General features: G+C 40.7%; 1 protein-coding gene across 2 annotated transcripts in view; it reads right to left on the bottom strand.

Annotated features, from left to right (window-relative positions):
- FBXW4 (F-box and WD repeat domain containing 4) overlaps window positions 1-22,379 on the bottom strand; it is a 216,740-nt gene extending 194,361 nt beyond the window's left edge. For both annotated transcript variants that reach the window (XM_089683269.1, XM_089683267.1), the window contains exon 1: window positions 22,063-22,379. In XM_089683269.1, the coding sequence (XP_089539395.1) occupies window positions 22,063-22,364 (302 nt within the window). In that variant the 5' untranslated portion in view covers window positions 22,365-22,379. The remainder of the gene's footprint in view (window positions 1-22,062) is intronic.
- Between the last annotated feature and the right edge of the window lie 242 nt (window positions 22,380-22,621).

The following is a 22,621-nucleotide window of genomic DNA, read 5'->3' as shown; positions in this document are numbered from 1 at the left end:
ACTCACAGTCAAAAACATGTGAAATCAGCCTTGGAGTCCCCAACTCTAGGAAGAAGTGAGCTATGTGATAAAGGGGAAATATCCTTGATCTCTATTACTTGAAGTTTCCACTGTTGTGTAGGTAATGGCCCCATTTTAAAGTGAAAAAAAAGATTAAGTTCTACACTGATCTCTCTTTCACTGTAGCACTACTTAGAACATGTCTAATTGATCCATTTAAAAAAGAAAAGCCCTAGGGGACTTACAAATTGTTTCAGAAGTAATCTGCTTGAGTAGTTAAGCTGTTTAAACCAGAAGCACCACTCATATGTAATTTGTTAGCTTTTTGCATTTAGGCAATGCAGGCTCTGAATGAATATTACGGAAAGTGTGTGGACCACGGGAAGGAAATCATATTTGTTGATACACTGTACATACGCATCTGCATCATTCTTCCTTCTAAACATTCAAACCTGGGCTCACAACAGAACAATAAACATATTTTGGAAGCAGACTTCCTAAAGTATTAATGGATAGATAGATAGATAGATAGATAGATAGATAGATAGATAGATAGATAGATAGATAGATAGATATTTTTTGCAATCACTTTGCTTTGTCACTTTTTTTTATTTCATTTTACTTGTCATGTGTATGCTCATTTTATATTTCCTGTGTTTTGTACTGTATTGTTAGCACTTCCTCATTTTTTACTATGAAATCTGAAGACTACTAAAGAATTCTGGGGTGCAATGTAAAGCCCAGTGTCAGAAAGCAGGGTCTCTGTCGGAGGTCATGGGTCTTACAGCAGGAGACTGAGGCACATGTCAAAAGCACCCAGAAATGGTTTCAGACAAAGCACTGGAGAGTATTGAACTGGCCAGCAATTAGTTCAAATCTCAATCCCATAGAGCACCTGTGGAGAGATCTCAAAACAGCAGTTGGGAAAAGAAACCCTTCCAATCTGAGAGACCTGGAGCAGTTGGCGAAAGAAGAGTGGCCCAAAATGCCAGTAGAGAGGTGTAATTGATGGTTACAGGAATCAATTGATTTCACTTATTTTCTCCAAGGGGCGTGCTACCAAATGTTAAATTGAGGGTGCCAATAATTTTGTCCAGTCCATTTCTGGAGTTTTGCGTGGAATGTGTCAGATTTGGCTTTTTGTTTCTCCACTTTTTTGTGTCATGCCAATACAAACAAAAGAAATAAACATGAGAATGCCTAAACATTTGTAATTGCAACAATTTTCTGGGCAAAGTGGTGCATTATTTGACAGAAATGCAGGGGTGCCAATATTTTTGGCTAGGACTGTAGACAGATAGATCTAGAGAAACTAAGCATGATTCAGTCTAAGACACACATACACACATGGACAAATTTGATGGTACCCTTACAACTGTGACTGTTGTTCTATATGGTGGATGGTTCACTAACAATTTATTGATACATGAACACAACTATGATGAAGCATACTTTTTCTGCATGAATTTCCAACAGACAAGCAAAATATTAATGTGTTTGAACACATGTCCATCAGAAAAAAGATGTCAGAGACATTGTACTGGGGTTGGAAATGTTGGCAATGGGAAATGGGAGTACACAAGTGCTATGCAATATGCAAAGCCTTACCACCTTCCACTTACAGTACACAGACAAGAGCCAGCATGTAGCCTGATTCGGCAGCACTGTTTCCATATGTCAAATTGTATCCATCTGAAAACCGAGGTAATATATTATATATGACTGTTTGGACAAATCTGACCTGGAACTGTGAGCTAGCTTTAAAGACCTAGGAGCCATCACAAAGCAACCTGTATATGACTATACAGGTAGCTGAAAGATATATAGTTAAGCAACAGTTAAAGTTAAAACAGGACCACAATACATTATACTGTGCCCCTGTAGTCATGCCACAAAATAATTACTAAAAAAATGCTTGCTACTCTTAGTGCCAGATTTGTCAATTTGTTGTTCTGGCATCAAGAACAGCAATAACAGTACTCAACATTTGCTTTATTCTGCCTAAAAGAATGAATCTAGCGCTGAACCCTGAAGAAAATAAATGGGGTTACTTACAGAAAGACAGTCAGCGGGAGGGGGAGCCTTTGCTCCTCCATACACACATAGCATGGCTTGCCTGCATTGTGGTAGCTCTGTCTATCTCTCAAAGCACAGACAAGTCACAGTTCTGTAGAAGAAGGGAACATTTGGCCATTAGATTTTCCCCAACATTCTGATATATCTATTGTCAATGGGGAAGCAACTGCTGAAATGCTGGGGTTATTGCTGGGTAAAGCCTGGACTGCATGAGAATATACTATAGCAACTAGTGTGTAAATTTGTTGACAGCCGGCATTGCATGGGAGACTGAGCTAAGTTTTTCTTTTGTATGCGCCAGCAGCACTTAGCTGAGTCTAACTAGTGCAATACTGGCTGTCAAAAGAGTCACAATAGTTGCTAAGTTCACATGCAGTGCCAGCTTTACTTAAAAATAACCATGGCACTTCAGTGTCTGTCTCCCCACTAGTATAGTTCTCAATGGCTCAGTCACCAGAGAGCATTTTTCAGATGATAGGGTGACCACAAATTGTCCAGTTCTAGTGTTAGCATATATCCAGCCCTGGCGGTGTACTTGGCAAAAGTGGTAGGCGAGGCTACACATATTGTTCAGAGAAAGTCAATACTAAGAATAGGAAAATAAGCACACTGACAATGTATCCTAGTTAATATTAATATTTCATCTATTTTAATGCAATTGCCTGGAGTTGCTTTAAAATTTTGTATTAGGCACAACATTTTGCAGCAGAAAAGAAGCCAACCAAATAGCAAGTACATGTCTGTCAGCAAAACTGCTTTGAGAGATGGCAGACAGTACAGAGTCATCGTTAACACTTTTTGAATTATGAGACTAATGCTATGTCGGCAAGCAAAACCCTTGAGTGTGAATTCAGCTATAAATTTTGCAGTAACCACCCCTTCCCCTCTTTTGCCCCATTAATTCTTTAGCCCTTCCTGCTGCCAGAACATTATATGTGAAGTTGCTTTGTCAGTCCAGACTGGTATAAAATTTGGCAAAGATAAGCGAAATGAGTTCATTTGGAACCTACACTACAGTGCTCATCCTGGGAGTAAGGTGCGCCAAAACTCTGTAGAGCACTTGGGGTGCAAAACCGCAGACGCCATCTGTATTAGCAGTAAATTTCAGAGACAATACATCCATTGTTGTTGGGAAACTATTGTTTTTATCTATGATATGTCCTGCTTACTGTCTAACTGAAGAAAACACTTTCCAGGAAGACTTGGCCCCAGCAAACAAGAGACCTCTTCATCATACATCTCATCTTCCAAAAGGAAATACAAATTAAAAAAAGGAAACTTTTCCTCTGTATTAAGAAGAAGATCGCATCATTAATAATGGAATTTGGCTGGTCCCAAAGCTTGTCAAGTGCAGCTGGGAGAAGAGAGTTGATAAAAATAAAGAAACTCAGGTACAATATAACAGAAAAAATCCATGATGAATGGGATCTGCAGAGCACAAAAATAGTTGAAAATAACTTGGAGGGGCTAAGGAGTATGATATATATTTAATTTCATAAAACTGGAAACACCTTGTCATTATCATCTGCATTTCTCTGCTAAAGCAGTTCTCTTGCAGTAAGTTCAAAGAAAAGGAATATTCCAGCTGCTGTTCAACATTGATATACGCCATTTTAAAAAGTAGACAAGATTTTGTAGCACAATATGGAATTTGTAAAATGTTTTTGGTATGGTAATCACAGAACCAAAGTCTGTTGACAGAGATCAACTTTACCAGCTCTACCTAGCTGTCAACAGAACAAAGAGAAAGCTGTTAAAACAGTTTATCTCTTGATAAGAAAAAAAGAGGAGTTTCATTTTCCAATTCACTGCTAAGGCAGCTAATTAAAAAAAAACCAACATGGATAGTAGACCTCAAGTCCAGTCTTGTAGACAGCATTCCCATATGAATGGCCACCATCACTGCAGTCCAACTCCCAGTAGAAGCACTAATCCTGGGGCCAGCTGTCCAAAAATATCACTACTTTCAGGAGTCATGAGACTGCAACCTCAGAACTAGATTGAAGTTAACAGCTATCCAAACAGGTTCACTTTTAAGAAGCCAAGGAGTATATTATAACTTTGGCAATTATAGACATATGTTCCTTTAAGCCCACTGGCTACCTATCAGCTGCAATTTGCCCAGGCTCGACTATGTGTTTGGACACGAACACTTCAATTTTCAAAATTTAGAACAATTTGACTGGCATAGCAGAGATTTTCCAAACTAATTTGAGGTTCTCCGCTTGATAAATGGGTTCATGATGGTCGGCGCAATCATGTAAGGCAGGGATAGGCAACCTCGGCACCCTAGCCTTGGTGAAACTACAAATCCCAAGGGGCATTGGGGTTTATTTACTAAAGACAAATGGGTTGTTCACTTTAGAAGGGAGGTTGCACTTTGTGAGGGGCTTTTCCCCAGAGCTTATTGATAATGGTGAAGCTCTGCTAACTTCCAACATCCAATCATGTGCAAGTAAAAATGCTGTTTTTTTTAAATTTTCCTTGCACATGATTGGCTATGCCTTGCAAAGTGAAAGTGCACCACATTCACTAAGCTCTGGGGAAGATTCCCTTGAAAAGTCATGACTTATAGAGGCAAAGATACGATGGGATTTGTAGTTTCACCACAGCTACCAGAGTTCCAAGGTTGCCTTTCCCTGATGTAGGCTAAAACTGTATACCTATGTAATTTCTGTAAATGGGGCACCACAGAAATAAAATGCTTAGAATTATATCTTGAATTACAATGACTGCTGTCCCGACTAATAGTTCACATGAGAGGACAAGATCAGTGAGTCTGACTGGACCAGGTGCTCTCAGTGGTGTATCATCCATGGGTGAAATGTGTGCGGTGCACATGGGCCCTAAGGGGGTGCGGCCCACTGCGCTTTTACCCACACTGCACCCATGGAGGAGACAAGTCTGAGCTGCTGCGGCCTGTCACAGCTGTTGCTGGATGTCTGTTTTGGCATTACCAGGTGGGGTGGGGGGCTGCAGATGTAACCTGAACGATTAGGAGCTCAGGAGAAAGGAAACCTACCAAGCCCTGATGGGTGGGACGTAACGCATCAGAGAGCATGGCTAGCGCATTACTGAGGGCACGCCATATCCTTAACACCCTTGACTCCCGGGGCTGGTTTAAACCGGCGTCCGCTCCCCCTCACCTCACATTTTCACTCTTTTTCACAGCACACTACATGTTTTGTTTTTGTTTTTTTTTTTAATCAAGCAATGAGATCCAACTTATTATCTTGCACACAGGCCCAGTGTTTTCATAATACGCCCCTGGGTGCACTGACCTCAGTCAAGAAGAATGCTTAAATCATGACCACTATTACATCCCTGTGAAGATTTTGCATTCCCAAAAATTTACAAACTTTCCATTTATTTTATTACGGTACTTTGTTTGTCGACGCTGCTATCAACAATATGCATGACCATCAGCATAAAAAGAGTCAGCCAAAACTGCTCCTTGATATGTATTTCCTGCCCTTGGAATTATTTAAGTGCCTATATAACAGAATATATTAATTAATAATTAACAAAAGTAAACTCTCTTGGTTGAATTTTGCCAATAGGTAAGCCTATAATAAGGCTTACCTATAGGTGCGGTAAATATCTCATATACGTGCACTGTTTAGGAGATATTTACTCTGACGTCACCGGCGCATGTGCTCTGAAGGAACGGCATACCCATGCTGTTCCTTTAGAGCAGGGGTCTCCAAACTATGGCCCTTCAGGTGTTGAGGAACTGCAAGTCCCATGAGGCCTTGCAAGACTCTGATAGCCACAGGCAAGACTCCCAGAGGCAGAGACATGATGGGACTCCTGCTTTAGAGCCCTGTGCCGTAAAGAGTGGCTCCTGCGCACATTCCATTCATACTGCTGAAGTCCACAAAACCCAGAAGGAAGACCGGGTGAAGATGGAGACGCCTACACGGGTGACAGTGCGCTGCCGAGGTATGTCTGTCATATTGTGCTAGTATGCAATGTATACTAGCACATTATGACTTAAACTGTCCGTGGCCCTTTTTTTTTTTTTTTTTTTGCTGTGGTTTACTACTGCTTTAAAGAAGGCTGTACAAAAAAAACTAATTTACAGATAGAAATTATATAAAAGGAAAGGCTGTTGGAACCAAAAAGAGGAAACTAGGAAATGGGTGGATGCTAACTCTAAGTTCTATTGTATATCTTTTAATTCAGAAATGTCAAATGAGGTTTTGAAAGTCACCAAGGAAAATCATACAGAACTGATGCCATGCATTTGTTTTTGACGTAAGGATAAACTCAATATATGATTCATAGCAGATTTCAAAATGTATGTTAACACTGCAACCTATGCAACTGTGATCTTAAAGATCCACCATCATCAGGTAATACCTTTCAGGCTGCTCATACACATTGAAATTAGCTGATCTTGCTACAGCAATTTATTATGCATTTGTCAGTTATAGCCCTGTATTTTTCTTCACATTCTGATACTTTTAAGATTGTCAGAGGCTTTACAGACCCTATACTGGCCCTGATGTCACCAAGGCGACTGGCTGTTTCCTATGAAGCATTCAATACAACCAAATAGCAGCAGCTGTTAAACCTGAAAGTCCATGTAGGTCCAGTGCAAGTGCTCGGGAGGTTCCTGACAACCACAATGGCAATATAAAGTTGTAGACCGTCACACGCTGGTTGAATCACAACACTCCTTTATTTAGCACAGGATTAAAGACCAAGTGTCCTTCTTTGCTTCCATTTCAGCCCTCTGTGGCTGGCTATGACTAAGGTCCTCACAGGGCTGAAACATGTAAGCAAGGAAGGACACATTTTTTTTTAAATAAAGGAGTATCGTGATTCCACCAGCGTGTGCCGGTCTACAACTTTATGAAGCTTCTAATGCCTGGAGCTGTGTGTGGGAGAGTGCTTACACATTATCAGTGATGGCAATCAGTTCTAATGCATGGGATAGGTAGAAAAACTTAGCCTGTCCCCACTTACCACTCAAAAAGCACTGGAGGTTTTACAAGCAGTAAGCAGACACTCTGATGGGCAAGAAGCAGGAACGTAGAGCGGGAGGGCAGCTTTAAAGAAGTGTCAAGGTTGAAACTATGTTGCAGTTACCAACAGAAGATATGATAAATTGTTATAGCAAGGGCACCATCATTTTTTGTATTTATATAAGCAGTCTTAAAAGTGTTTCTTGATAACACTATTTCTTTAAGTGGTATATTGGTTGTAAGTACAGAATTCAAAATCTGTCCCTTCCCAAATCTTTTGTAAGAGTAAAAAACTGATTAAACTGATTGCATGCTGGTAGGAAGTCGCAAAAAAAACCCTGTAGACAATCTATTCTGGCATACAGTTAGCGATATTTCTCTGCAAGTCATAACTCCCTAACATTTTTATTGGGTGCCATCTGCGGTGAAATGGTGATTCTGTTTTTGCATATCAGGAGGGTTTCCACTTACATAATATTCCAATAATCATGCATAGTAAAAGGGTCATGCACTTAAACATTAGTCATTCAAAGACTCAAACCCACTTTGGAGAAAAATGAATCTACCTTCTATAGTTCTAACAGAAGCTCCTATTTTGCCCCACCCCCAATGACAAACATACACTGAAAGCATTTTTGCAAATGTTATTGTTGGTTGTTACCACCTCAAGCAGTTAAGAAACTTATGTAAACCTTGCTACATTATTGGAGGGTCTGTTTTCAATTTGACCACCTAAGCAGCTCAGGAGTCATGGGCACACTGGTCAAGATCCACAAGAGATTGCTGCACATGACACCACCTATGTCCCTACATCAGCAATGTTCTCTGCAGCATTCAGGATCAACCACCACCATAAGACAGAAAAAGAGGATCATACTCACTTGACCTGATAGAAGACATACAAAAGGAATGTATAAGGAAATTTTCTTGAAACGGACTGAGAAGGGTGTACTCTAACCCAGAGTTGGGATTTAAAGGTGTAGTTTCCAAGGCCTTATCCTTATCCCCATATTACACTTGAAGCCCATCACCCACAAAAGGGGGGGAGGAAACAGGAAGCCCAGGCCAGTAGGGGAGGAGGAAAGCCTCATAGGGCCAACCACCCCAGGGAGCACCTGCATTGGCACCCTACCCCACATCAAAGGAGGGGAGGACATTACTACTTACCAATCCAGCGTGAATAGAGGGTGACGCTTCCAATGGTCGAGAATAGGAGACGCTGTGTTTGTCAATGAACATAAGAGAAAGGAATGTCTAAGGAAATTTTCTTGAAACCGATAGAGGAGTGTACCCCAACCTAGATTTGGGATTTAGAGGTGTAGTTTCCAAGGCCATCATCCTTATCCTGGCTATAATACACAGAAAGTCACTGGCAGGGGTGGACTGACAACTCATGGGGCCCCCGGGCAATAGGGGATCATGGGGCCCCTGTGTCCTTGCCCAAACTCAAAAAAGCCTATGAAAAAGGTACCAGGGGCATCTCATGGGGCCCCCTACTGACACCAGGCACTCGGGCAGTGCCTGAGTTTCAAAATGGTCAGTCCGCCCCTGGTCACTGGTCTTGTAAGAAGTATGTGAATATGAGGTAACCCAACAACTAACACGCACATGCTTGTTCAGTAGGTAGTAAAGCAACTAGAAGAATGACAACCCCTTTAAATGGTAGCATACCTGTGTACATGTTTATAATGCACAAAGTTCTTTTTTTCTGCAAACTATATGTCAGCTTCAATGAAGGCCATATATTCAAACCTATATGAATGCGTGCAGACGTTTCCTGAAACAAGTTCATAAACAGTCCTAGTTATTGGTGCGCCTGTTCTAAATCTACTGGAGGTCACATTATGGAATTTAAATAACAACTTTTGGAGTCTGGTTAATTTTGATATGAAAAACAGGAGATTTCTGCTTTACAAGTTTTAAGGAGAGAAAAGGAGGATTTGCACTTACCATACTGGAGAAGGTGGGATGTAGATAAGTTTCCCCCTGTAAACTGTTTTAAGTGCTTGCTAAGATGGGATATTTCCTGCTGTGCAAGACTATTTTAAATATAAAATAAACCTCTTTTTATTAACTCATGTGGAAAGCATTATAACAGTTATCTAGACTGGGCCACAAATGATGCAAAATTATAATACTGTTTTTTGTCCTGTGCAAGGTAACAAAAACATCGCAGAAATATGGACTGAACTAACAACTAATTCTGTGCTGGTAGTACGTATGGTAAAATAAATGCTATGTCACTGAAACTGACTGCATTGGTCACAATGACTATTGACTGACAAATCAGACACCCTTTGCAGACTGAGAAAAAACTCTAACATTCATATTTCATCTGTCGGCAAAGAAAATTGCACTAGGCAAAAACACCAAACTTATTTTTAACTCAGCTTTAAAGTCAATCTGTACTTTGTCCAAGCAGCCCTTCATAGACCTACATACTTACCTTCCTTTCGCTCCCCCATTGCATTTGAAGAGAAAGATCTGTGTATTGTTAAGCTGGCCACATACAGTCGAATTTAAATGTTTGTATGGAGGTTTTAGAAAGCATTTGACAAGTTTCAAGTAGTGCTGAAGCCTGCTAGCAGCTTGTTTAAAGTGGCAATCAGCACTGCTATTAGGATCTTTATTAAACATTTATAAACTGGAGTTGAATGGCACTTTAAAACAAAGCTTGCTCAAAGCTCTGCAAATGCTTTCTAAAAGCTTGCTTTCACACTGCTCTTATAAAAACTGAAGCCCAAGCCCAAAAGTCCCCCAAAGCCATAGCAGACCCCTTAGGAACAGTTATGTATTGTGGAGAAACTCAGAAAAGTGTCTGTGTGCTGTTTTTCTTTGGTAATTTCATTTTTGCTGTAAAAAAACGTACAGCAAAAATTATTTTTTTTCCCATAGAGTCCCCCCAAATGCATACCAGCCCCTTGAGTCTAGTATTCATTTTAACCAGTACCTCATGCAAAAAAAATGTATCATTGGAATGTCATAAAATGTCAATTGTATGCACAGAAGCACATTACAATATGAAGTAGAGTTTCACAATGGGCTGCACTGTGTAAAAAAATGCATCCTGTCCTACATTTTTTCAGCATACACCACTGCAGCACTTTGGAATGAATTAAAACATTAGAACATAAATCAGACTGCCTTCTCTATGCACTAGGACTTGCTTTGGGAAATATTTCCTAATACATATGGTGTGAATGGACCCAAATTTTTAATGCAGCTGAGCTGGCCAAATGGGCTTGTTCACATCACTGTACTAAAATTGGCATGTGTTGCATTAGGGCAGCCCATAAAATCTGAATAGGCCCTGAACACACCTGCACAACTGCAATGCACAGAGCACTCATCTCTGTCCAATATAGTATGCTATATAGCACAGATGCATTTGTATTTTGCTGTGAATAGACCCAGGCAGGCAGGTATCTTTTTGAGAATGGTGGGTAAATATCTGCGCATAATTCAACAAGTCGTTTCAGCTTTGGGGCCCAGTGTGATTCTTGCCTGATGTTGATGGTGGTAAGAGTATTTCACAACAAATTAGAAAATCTCCCTGTGTGATAACGAGCACCTCCAACCCCCTGAGTAGCTTCTCATCACCCCCTAGGGGTTCAGAAATGGCCCATTAATACAAGTGATGTGTTAAATTAGAGCAGCACTAATTATTTGGTTATCTATGGCCACCCTTGGTGTTTACTTTTGGTTTTTCTACATATAAGAATTGTATTTCTTTTCAGAGGAGTGAGCTTAGTTTTCTTTTACAACAGTATTATATATTGCATAAAATAACATTACAAAGTATTATTTACTGTCACTACCATACAAAAATGAACAGTTGCCTCCACCCCCAAAAAAAGCTTAGTATGCAACAGCCCTTTTTAAATGGTTCTCAAATCGCTAAAATGACCCAATGTTCTCTTTTACATATTAGAATCATTTGTTATTATGTATAACAATTACATGTTTAGACGATCTAACACATAATTTTTAGCAGACACACATCATCCATATATTTTTAGAGCAGAATATTGTTACTGTGTACATTTGTACTATAACAATGTTATTATGGCTGCAAAAAATTCAAGATAATTGTTAGGAAAAAGATTTACTTCACCCGCTCTTTCAGAGACGCCATCAACATACATATCGTGACCTTGTGACCCTCTTGTCAAAACAATGACGCATTTTAACGGGTGTCACAAACTGTTTTCTATACACTAATCCCACCCTAGGTCGCTATCACTTGTTGAAAGAACTTTTTTTAATAGTTTATTGAACTCAACTCCACTGGCAGACATTAATAATGTCACTATAAATAGATTCCGCAAATATAGGTAAAAGCTTGAAAAATAAATAAATATATATATATAACAGAAGAGTAAAACGACACTATCCAAGACAATTTCAAGTCTACCTAAAGGCAATTTTTTGCACTCTGAGTATTTCATCCAGTTTTCTTTTTATAATGCACGTTGAATTTTCTTTTAGGACTACCATATGTGCCAATGTAGATCACATGACTTTTGATCACTTCAAATCATGAGATAAAAACTTGGAGAGAGTGCCCTCATTTTCAACACAAAAGGGTTGCTTTACTAAAGAAATAGAGGTTGTTCACCCAGCAAAGTGAATGTTAGTATAAAAGGTTAATCTGGGTTTACTTTGAATACCTTATTTAAGGGTCATGCACACAGGTGTACAATACTCTGCACTGAGATTCAGAATTTATATAGATCTGAATGCAGCAGAACTGTATTCTATGGGCCCACATACACTGGTCCATACTGGTTCAACGTAATTAGCTGTGGAAACCAAAAATGGATAAATTTGCATTCGGGGACCTGCGTATGAAGCACATTTTATATGTATGTTTGTGCTAACATTTAAATATGTGCAGTGCAGATATTTTCTACTGGCCACTGTCGCTGCCCAGGGCCACCATGTAAATATCAACAAAATGTAATCAGCGACACCTGTGCTGCTGATATCACACTATAGATGTTTACAGGTCGGTCCTGAATGGCCACCTATGTCCTAGCAACCAAGAAAGCTAGGCGGCAGAAGCTGCCTGCATCCTAACAATTATATGTATGCATGTAAAAATCTACACAAACCTTATTCGCTCAACGAATAAACTTCAAAATACTAACAATTTACAAAGCCATCCACAACTCTGCCACCAGCTACATCACCAACCTGGTCTCAAAATATCAAGCAAACTGCTCTCTTCGATCCTCCTAAGACCTTCTGCTCTCTAGTTCCCATGTTACCTCCTCCCATGCTCGCCTCCAGGACTTCTCCCAAGCTTCTCCCATCCTATGGAACTCCCTACCCCAATCTGTCTGGCTGTCTCCTAATCTATCCACCTTTAGATGATCCCTGAAAACCTTTCTCTTTAAAGAAGTCTGCTTCTACCTAGTAAACCGCCATTTATTTCCTCCATTAGCTCACCCCCCCCACAGCTATTACCTTTTGTATCACTCAACTCTTCCTCCTAGATTGTAAGTTCTAACGAGCAGGGCCCTCTGTTTCCTCTTGTACCAAATTGTATTGTAATTGTAATCTCTACCTTCATTTTGTAAAGTGCTCTGGAAACTGTTGGCGCTATATAAATCATGTATAATAATAATATCTGTACAGTGAATGAAAATGATTTTACATAAGCTCTTGCTGTTATGGGCCCCATGTAAAAACAGGATTTTTCCACCATATGATAAAAGTGGAAGTAAGTACTTTTTTGTTTTGGCTGGAATGGATTATGGTCCGGACCACTGTCAGGTATTTACTGCTGTCTGTGTGGGTGCTGGGGAGAATCAACTTTACAATTAGAAACACAGAAAACATAGAAAAGTGATGGCAGAAAAAAGACAGAGTGGTCCATTGAGTCTGCCGGGTGTGTGTGTGGTTGTTTTTTTTTTACATGTTTTGTATTTTTTTTTCCTTAACTTTTTGTCTGAGTATAGGTCTATGCTTATCCCAAGCATGTTTGAAGCCACATACTGTTGACTGGCTCTATACCTCTGCTGGAAGTCTACTGTATTCCAAGCATCAACTACCCTTTCAGTGAAATAATACTTTCTAAAATTAGTTTTGAACTTCGCTCCAGTTATTTTGAGGTCATGTCCCTGTGTTCTTGATCTTGGCTTCGTATTGAAAATTTAAAATTGACAATTTCCTGCGCTCAGAATGGGCCCTCTCTCTATAGCTGCTGACACTTGCCCTCCTACCAATGTGAGTTAAATCAATACATACATAAATAGTGCAGCGCTATATAATAAATAAACATATATATAAATAAAATAAAAAATATTCAAATCAATAAATGTCTGTGCAACAGTGCAAAAAGTATAATTCGTGTGTTCCACCAGGAACCATCAAAAGTGACCATGTGACAAATAAATAAATTAATATACTAATCAATATATATCATACACATGTGCAAAATTGCAAATAAAGTGTAACACGTGTATTACACCAAAATATAAAGTGATAACGTGACAAAATATTGCTTAATAAAGTGCAATCAATGTGTTCCCTATACGGGAATATTCAAAGTGACCAAGTGACCTAATAACCTATATACCACAAATGATCTAAAAACCAACCCTATATCAAACCCATGCAAGGCAGGCATAGCATGAGGTGAAGGAGCCATATATATGTTGTAAGAAAGAGGAAATAAAATGTGAGTAATTTTCTTTCTGTATAAACCAATTATTAAATGCGGTTTTACACTATGGGAGTCTTCTGTTTATGTATGTACCGGAGAGGAGTTTAGAGTGTACAGCGGTTGGAGAGATCTGGAAATACAACATAGTGGTGGTTGATCCTTGAGGCAAAGTACCCTTTAAGTTCTATATAAAGAGGAACCGGAGGAGCAGCTGGGTATAGAGCATTCATCGCTGAGGAGGATCCTGTAATAAACCGGAGTGGGGTTTGTGTCCCAAAGCGAGCTGGCCCTGTGGGGTCAATGTAAGGAGGTGAGGGGCCATTGCAGCTAGTATTGGAAATACACAGTGTGGACACTGAATGGCCCCTGCATGAAGATTGTGTATGGAAGACACTATATATATATATATATATATATATATATGTATGGACATGTTTACACAGAGTGTTGGTTTTTAGATCATTTGTGGTATATAGGTTATTAGGTCACTTGGTCACTTTGAATATTCCCGTATAGGGAACACATTGATTGCACTTTATTAAGCAATATTTTGTCACATTATCACTTTATATTTTGGTGTAATACACGTGTTACACTTTATTTGCAATTTTGCACATGTGTATGATATATATTGATTAGTATATTAATTTATTTATTTGTCACATGGTCACTTTTGATGGTTCCTGGTGGAACACACGAATTATACTTTTTGCACTGTTGCACAGACATTTATTGATTTGAATATTTTTTATTTTATTTATATATAAGTTTATTTATTATATAGCGCTGCACTATTTATGTATGTATTGTTCGTATTGAAAATACTGTCCTCCTAAACCTAATTCACGCCCTTGATGTGTTCAAAGGTTTCATCCATGTCTCCCCTTTTCCTTCTTTCCTCCAGACTATACATATTAGAAGAAAAGTATGGCCTTTTTTCCCCCCCAAAATATACTTACCTAGGTGGACTACTGCTGCATCTGTCCCCCGCCGGCTCTAAGTGTGAGAACTCAGCGAGCACATGACTGCTGATCGCTGACTTCTCACAGCCGCTAAGAGCAGAGAGTTATGACTGTCAGTCACCGTTGTCTGCTCTGTCCCCCCATTCCGCACTCACTGGAGCGCTGGGCTGTGGAGGGGGAGGTAGCGGCTGGCTCAAGCTCTCAGCGGCTAGATGAGAAGCTAAGCCAGGTGCCGCTCCAGACTCTGGGGTGGCTCCCACTTTAGAGTCGGGATCTTACTCTGGCCTGGACCGGCTGAGTGATGTCAGCCTGCTGTCAGCTGAAAATGGGTCACAAGAGTGCAGAACGAACTGAACTCCCGTAATCCACAAAAGTACAGCCAAAAGAGCTTTACGTTCCTGAAGTTGCTCTTGTTATGTTTTATCCACTAAACCTTTCACCATTTTTGTTACCTATCTTTGGACTTGTTCTATCTCATCAGTATCTTTTTGTAAGTGAGGTGTCCAGAACTGGACACAGTATTCTAAATGAGATCTCACTAAAGAGCTATTGGTCCAGGTGACCACAATCACTGCTGAAGAAAGTAATGGAAAATCCCGATTTTTTTGAGTTGATATACAGTGCCTTGAAAAAGTATACCCCTTGAAATTTTTCAGATTTGTCATGTTACATCCAAAAACATAAATTTATTTTATTAGGATTTTATGTGATCGACCAACACAAAGTGGAACATAATTGTAAAATAGAAGGAAAATGAGAAATGGTTTTCAACATTCTTTACAAATAAATATGTGAAAAGTGTGGCGTGCATTTGTATTCAGCCCCCCCTGAGTCAATACTTTGTAGAACCACCTTTCACTGCAATTAAAGCTGCAAGTCTTGTTGGATATGTCTCTACCAGCTTTGCACATCTAGAGAGTGAAATGTTTGCCCATTCTTCTTTGCAAAATAGCTCAAGCTTTGTCAGATTGGATGGACAGTGTCTGTGAACAGCAATTTTCAAGTTTTGCCACAGATTCTCAATTGGATTTAGGTCTGGACTTTGACTGGGCCATTCCACAACATGAATATGCTTTGATCTAAACCATTCCATTGTAGCTCTGGCTATATGTTTAGGGTCATCCTGCTGGAAGGTGAACCTCTGCCCCAGTCTCAAGTCTTTTGCAGATTCTAACAGGTTTTCTTCTAAGATTGCCCTGCATTTGTCTCCATCCATCTTCCCAGAAACTCTGGCCAGCTTCCCTGTCCCTGCTGAAGAAAAGCATCCCCACAACATGATGCTGCCACCACCATGTTTCATTTACTAATTAGGTGACTCCTAAAGGCAATTAGTTCCACTAGATTTTAGTTAGGGGTATCAGAGTAAAGGGGGCTGAATACAAATGCACGCACACTTTTCAGATATTTATTGTAAAAACATTTGAAAACTATTTATCATTTTCCTTCCACTTCACAATTATGTGCCACTTTGTGTTGGTCTATCACATAAAATCCAAATAAAATACATTTACGCTTTTGGTTGTAACAAGACAAAATGTGGAAAATTTCAAGGGGTATGAATACACTTTCAAGTCACTGTATGAACAGGAGGTGAGGGAAAATGTTTCAATATGGAAATCTGTTCTGATGACAACTAGCTCTTCACTTTGGCAAAATCACTTCTTAGGTCTGGCTGTGTCTCTATGCCAGGAAGGGCCATCTCCACCATGGGACTCAGTAGGCAAAAAAAAAAGAAAATATGACAGGGGTCTCCATTCCCTTAGCTTTACAAAAACTTTACGCAATCAAAGTGGACATAGATTTACCTTAGGCTACTTTCACAGTGATCCATAGCTAAAACGCGGCAAAAACACATATGCATGTGACTCAAACACCGCACTGAAAACACAGTGTGGGTGTGTTTTTACGTGATTCCATTAATTTCAGTGGGGAACTGTGTTCTTGGTGCATTTTTTACTGCACCAAAAATGCAGCAAGCAGGGTTTTAAAAACGCACCGGACCTGCAACAGATCAGTGTGAAGAGTTCCACAGGAATACATAGTCACGGTTTTCTTCCGCTTTTTTACTGCAAAAGTAAAAGTAAAACTGATCAGTGTGAAAGCAGCCTTATTCACTAACATTCACTTTGCAAAGTTAACATTTGCGAAGTGAATAGTTTCTACCCCTTAAAACCCAATAATTTATTTGTGCTGCAAACCAAAGATTTGTAACTAGGAGTTAAAGTGTATATAAAGGCAAAACTCAGTTTTAGTTTTGGAATGAATGGCGGAAGGGTTAGTCCTTTGTCAGATTTTCATTGCTGTCCTAACTGGTGAGCTTCACCCTCTTCATTTGTCCTGGTGACCAATGTCACCAAAACAGAACGTGAGAGAAAATCCAATATTTTAAAATTGTCGACAGAACAAGAATAAAATAACCTGACATTGTTTGTAACCCTTCCCTACTCTATCCAAAACAAAAAATGTTTTCATTCTACATACAACGTAATTATAGGACCTGTGGAGACCCTGTGAAGTCAATGATAAAAAGCCACATGTACCCAGCATAGGGGCTCTGAAACACAAAAGTAGGGCCAGCTTAGGGCTGCAGCTTTTGTCCCCTTTCAGCATCTGATATGAGATGAAGGTTATAACTTATTATATATATTGGTGGTCAGAAGGGTTGGGGGAGTAGCAGGCCTATTCAGGGAAAAGTGACAGGCCCACTTGATAGCCTACCCTCATCCCTTCTATTTCTGATACTAATCTTCTCCCCATACCTGCTGGAGCCAAGTAAAGACGTCCTGTGTAAAATCCAAGTCAGCTTGGTTGAAGCTTACACAGGCCTAAAGACAAACCTACATGTGACATTACTTAAGCTAGGTAATTGGCTGCTCAGCCATCCAGCAAAGAATCATGATGGGACGAAGGAGGGGAGAAAGGTCATATGTTCCCCCACACTAAAAATTAAGGGTATTTCACTGGGCTCTAGCAGATGAATGGGGTAAGTAGAGGAGCACAAAGTGGATAAATATTGGCAAAGAATCGAGTTATCAAGTGAACCTGTTGCTATGCCCTACATTTAAAGTATAATTCCAATTCACAATAAAGTATCTTCCCCCCTTGCCCTATAGCAATAATATAAATATGATAACATACTACCTGCCTGTCTTTTGCTACTACGGTAACTACTCTTTTGCTACTACGGTATCTACTAGTTCAGTGGTCCTTCTCCGTGCTCCAGTTTGGCCTATGCAACAAGCTGAAGGCTTTGCCATTGCATAAGAATGTCCCACCACCATCTTCACCTTGGCATACACCGCAGACAGACTTCCATGACGATCTATAGTCAGGCCTAATCCTTGGCTCAGTGCATGTACCAGACAGTAATGTGATAAAAGAGCACAGAACTAGAAGAACTGAACCAATCCCAGCAAGGTGGACATTGTTAGATCTTCCTGCTGCCAAGAAGTACACTGCAATATGTAGCTTACTGCTACAACATCTGGGAAGAGTAAAGAGGTAGTCCATATTTTAGTTATTTTTATAGAGAGGTGCATTGATGTTTCAATAATTGCTTTCATCCATATTTGCTGGGGCAAGAGGGTGGTGTCATCAGCGTCGTGGCAAAACAGACGCCTCTGGTCGAGTCAGGAGGCAATGAAGCCTCCTATTCTAGTCTATGGTGCCGCTCCGCAAGCGCCTGACCGGCGGTTGAGTGGCGTTTGCGGAGCGGTAACACCATTTAAACTTCATTATAGGCATTTGTGGGGCGTTGTTAACGCTCAGCAAATGCCTAGAAACCGTTTGTGGAGCATTTACCGAGCGTTAAAAAACGCTCCGCAAACGCCGGACCAACGCTTGCCAAACGCTATAGGGGCGTTTGGCAAGCGCTGGTAAAACAGTCAAGTGTGAGCGAGCCCTTAATCTATGCAGATCAGCGCAGGTCAATGGATGTGGTGTGAAGGAGACCAAAGGTGGCATAGAAAAAGGTTGGATTCGTTGCCAAATGTTATAACCCTTTGAGGACCATAAGATTACGGAACGCCAAAAGAATCAATTTTTTGTTTTTAAAGTTCGTACACTTCAGTTGCTGTAACTAAGCCATTTCATGAAATAATTGGCAAAATTCTAGATCCATTTGTTGATAAGAACTAATATTTTGACTCAAACCAAAAAAAAAAATAAGTATTTTAAGTTCATGATAAGGGCAATTAAAAAGATGGGACAAATATGTCCCTTGGTCCTCAAAGGGTTAAGCTGTGTATAGAGATGCACCCATTCTAACTTATCCTGGGAACCACTGTCACCAGGACAGAAAGTGTGGGGAAAGCCAAACGTTTTGAGGTCATCAGAGGAACAAGTGAGGGAAAATTCTCCATTCTTTCTAAACTGCACGTGGGAATTCCATTCACTTTTAAAGTGTATCTAAACGTCAAAATAAAAACACAATTCATTACAGCTCAACAGTCCATAGATGTGGTGCCTGCATTAGGTTTTTTTTTTTTTTTCCCCAGGCTTTTTTTTTTTTCAGTTTCCACCTGGCCATTATGTAAATACCAGACTTGCTGTCCTAGGGTGGCTACATTCACTTCACTCTATGTATGAAGGCCAGGTTCTCACCATAGCATGCTCACGTGATTTGGACTACAAACACACCTTCCTCTCCCTCTCTGCAAGGCTCCATGCACACTAGCATTTTGTTAAGCTCCTAGAGGCTGTTATCAGCATTTCTTTCTGCCCCTGGAAGCTAAATAGTGTTATCCTATGTGTCCACACACACTATTTTAAGCCAATAGCGTTTTTCAAGCTTCAGAGTTTAGAAGCAGAAAAAAATATTGTTTTTGTAGAGTTCTTAGAAGAGTTTTTTCGGAAGAAAAAAACGCTGAATGCTCCTAAAACATTCCTAACAGCTTTTTCCTAGGTTTTTTTTCTATCTGTACTGTAAAAACGCTAATGCTCTTAAATGTTGCTACAAGCTGGCACAAAAACACTGTTATTGGCGTTTTTTATTACTATTATTTACTTTGAAACTTTTTTTTACACTGTCTTTTTTTTATAAACTTTATTGCTTTCACAAGGGACAAACAACATCCCTTGTGAAACCATGGGCTGTGACAGGTCCTCTTTATGAAGATATCTGGGGTCTAATAGATCTCCAATGCAGCTATCAGACACAGATCGGTCTGATCAGCTGTTTACATGGCTGCTAATGTAAGTGACAAAATTTATGTGGCTTCCGGTTTCAGGGGTCAGAGAGGGAGGAATGACGTCAGGGCTGCCACCGTTGCTGCAGTCCTGGGCTCTGCAATCGGATGGAAGAGTCTGGGAAAGTCGGTGGCAAAGGGGCGTTCTACATAGTGCCTTATGCAAAAGTGATGGAGTGACTGTTCACTTCTGTTGGAAAGAGAATAGTTAGCAGAAAATGTTCATAACGTGATGATGCCTGCAGGTGCATCAACCTGAGCACCTTATATGACGTCCTACAGGCAAGAAGTGCTTAAAGTATGACTATAGGCAAACCTTTTCTTTATTAGTTTTGGACAGAGTGGAGAGGGATTAGGACACCGGTCAGATTTTTATTGCTGTCTATACCAGTTAGGGAGATTCACCCTCTCTATTTGTCCTGTCTACTAGTGGTGTACCGAAATCAAAATTCTGGTGCCGAAACAGAAAATTCAGGATGCACTTGGCCAAAAACCGAAATGGACAGTTTTTAAAAATCAATATATTTTTCAAATGCATTTTTTTGGGAAACAAATATACTTTAATTATTAAAAAAAACACTATACACTAAATTTGTTTGTAAAATATGACAGACAATGTTACACAAAGTAACTAGATTCCCAACATGTCATGCTTTAAAATAGCGCACACTCGTGGAATGGCGTCAAACTACGGTACTCTAAAATCTCCATGGGTGATGATGCAAAAATTTCTACAGGTTACCAGTGTACAGTTACAGAGGAGGTCTAGTGCTAGAATTATTGCTCTTGATCCGATGTTCGTGGCGATACCTCACATGTGTGGATAGAACACTGTTTACATATGTGGGCGTGGCCTACGTATGCGTTCACCACTACGTGCAAGCACGGGGGAGACAGAGCACTGTAAACATTTTAAAATTTATTTAATATTTTTTACACTGTCCTTTTAAAAAAAAAATGTTATCACTTTTATTCCTATCACAAGGAATGCATGCAATAGAAATAAGTAGTGATAGGTCTTCTTTATGGAGAGATATTGGGTCACTATGATCTAGTGCTTTAAATAAAATGGCCTTGTTTAAAAGGCGCAGGAACTGGAAGTGAGGTCACTCCGGTCCTCCATGGACATAGAGATGAGTGGAGGCCATCTTTCCTTTACCTATCTCTATGCCCAGCACCAGGATCATTCGGTGGTTTGTCAGCTAAGCCTGAGAACCTCCGAAAGGTGGCGGGGTTTTTTTTTTTGCACCTGTATTGGTGCTTATTTTCACATTGGCCAAAGGCCGATAGGGGTGCTTTTGGCCAAAGCATTTTGGCCACTGAAATTTCGGTGCATCCCTACTGTTTACTGTTATCATTGAAAATGAAAGTGAAAGAAAATCCCAAATATCGGGTTGTCACCAGAACAGGAACGAAGGGAAATTCTTCCAATGGGGGACACCAGTTCTGGCGACAACTAGGGATCCCCGTACGTTGAAGGAATTCCCACCCATTTCCTGTTTTGGCTGTTGGACAGGAAGTGAAGGGAAATTTCTCCAATGGAACACAGATGATGAGAGGGGTTATAAATCTCCCTTATTCTATCCAAAATGAAAAAGTTTTGCTTTTAGATCAACTTTAAAGCCCTAGTTACACCTTGGTGTTCCTGGAAACTTGAAAAAAATATGCTTTGTGCTGGCAGCGCCATTAATTAGGAAGGGCACCGTGTAAAAACACGCGAGGTTCACTAAAAAAAAAAAAAAGGCTCATGAGCTACTTTGCTGAGTTTGTGGTGTGTAGGGGAGTCCATTGCAGGGAATTGGCTGTCCTATAACTGGCGAAGGTGGGACTGGGGCCTCAATGTTTCTCATACTACCTAGAATGAAATGTTTTGCCTTCACAGACTCTTTAGACTGTAACTTTGTTAAATGTTTCTCTATGTTTGTTATACACAGTAAGGTTCAGGGGGAACGTAAACAAATAATAATAATAAATAAGGTCAGGGTAGCCATCTGTGGTTCCACAACACTTCCTGGGCACATTGAGAAGAGACGCCTTCGAGAATAGCCCCCTTACGCTCATTACGTACGTAAACCTCTCAGAATGCGGCTACCGCTCCGCCTTAGCAACAACGCAACTGACGTAAATGTATCGGCTGGGTAGGCCGAAGCCTGTACGGTGAGTGCGGGGCGGGTGAAGAGGGAAGTGGGGGGACTTACGTGTCTGCGCCGTGCTGTAGGAAGCCGGTGTTCAGGCTGCGCCGGGCTATCCTCCTCCACACCGAGTCCCGGCCGGTGAAGTGACGGAGCTTCCTGCACACCTGCCCGAGCCGCCCCAAGGCCTGGCGGTCTAGGTAGGAGAGGAGGAGGAGAAGGACCTCCTCGGGCAGGGAGAGGAGAAGGACGGGACCCATGGGCGGCTCTGGAGGTGAGGTGAGCTCTGCACTGGCCGCTCTCCCATGGCTGCTGCCCGGGTCACTGCTAGGAGCTGAGACTAGGAGCCATGGCAGGGCCGGAGTCATGTGACCGGGGAGAGCCAGTCTGTGCACAGGAGACACCATTGAGACTTCCAGGGACAGAGGGGACACCAATGAGACTTCCAGGGACAGATGGGACACCACTGAGGCTTCCAGGGACAGGGAGGAGACACCACTGAGACTTCCAGGGACAGAGGGGACACCAATGAGACTTCCAGGGACAGAAAGGAGACACCACTGAGACTTCCAGGGACAGGGAGGAGAAACTACAGACACTTCCAGGGACAGGGAGGAGACACCAC

The sequence above is a fragment of the Staurois parvus genome, unplaced genomic scaffold (assembly GCF_062004578.1).
Source record: "Staurois parvus isolate SC_StPar_1 unplaced genomic scaffold, SC_StPar_1.0 ptg000303l, whole genome shotgun sequence".
Taxonomy (NCBI): Eukaryota; Metazoa; Chordata; class Amphibia; order Anura; family Ranidae; genus Staurois; species Staurois parvus.
Note: the sequence above shows the minus strand (reverse complement) of the source record. Positions and strands in the feature narration are given on the sequence as shown.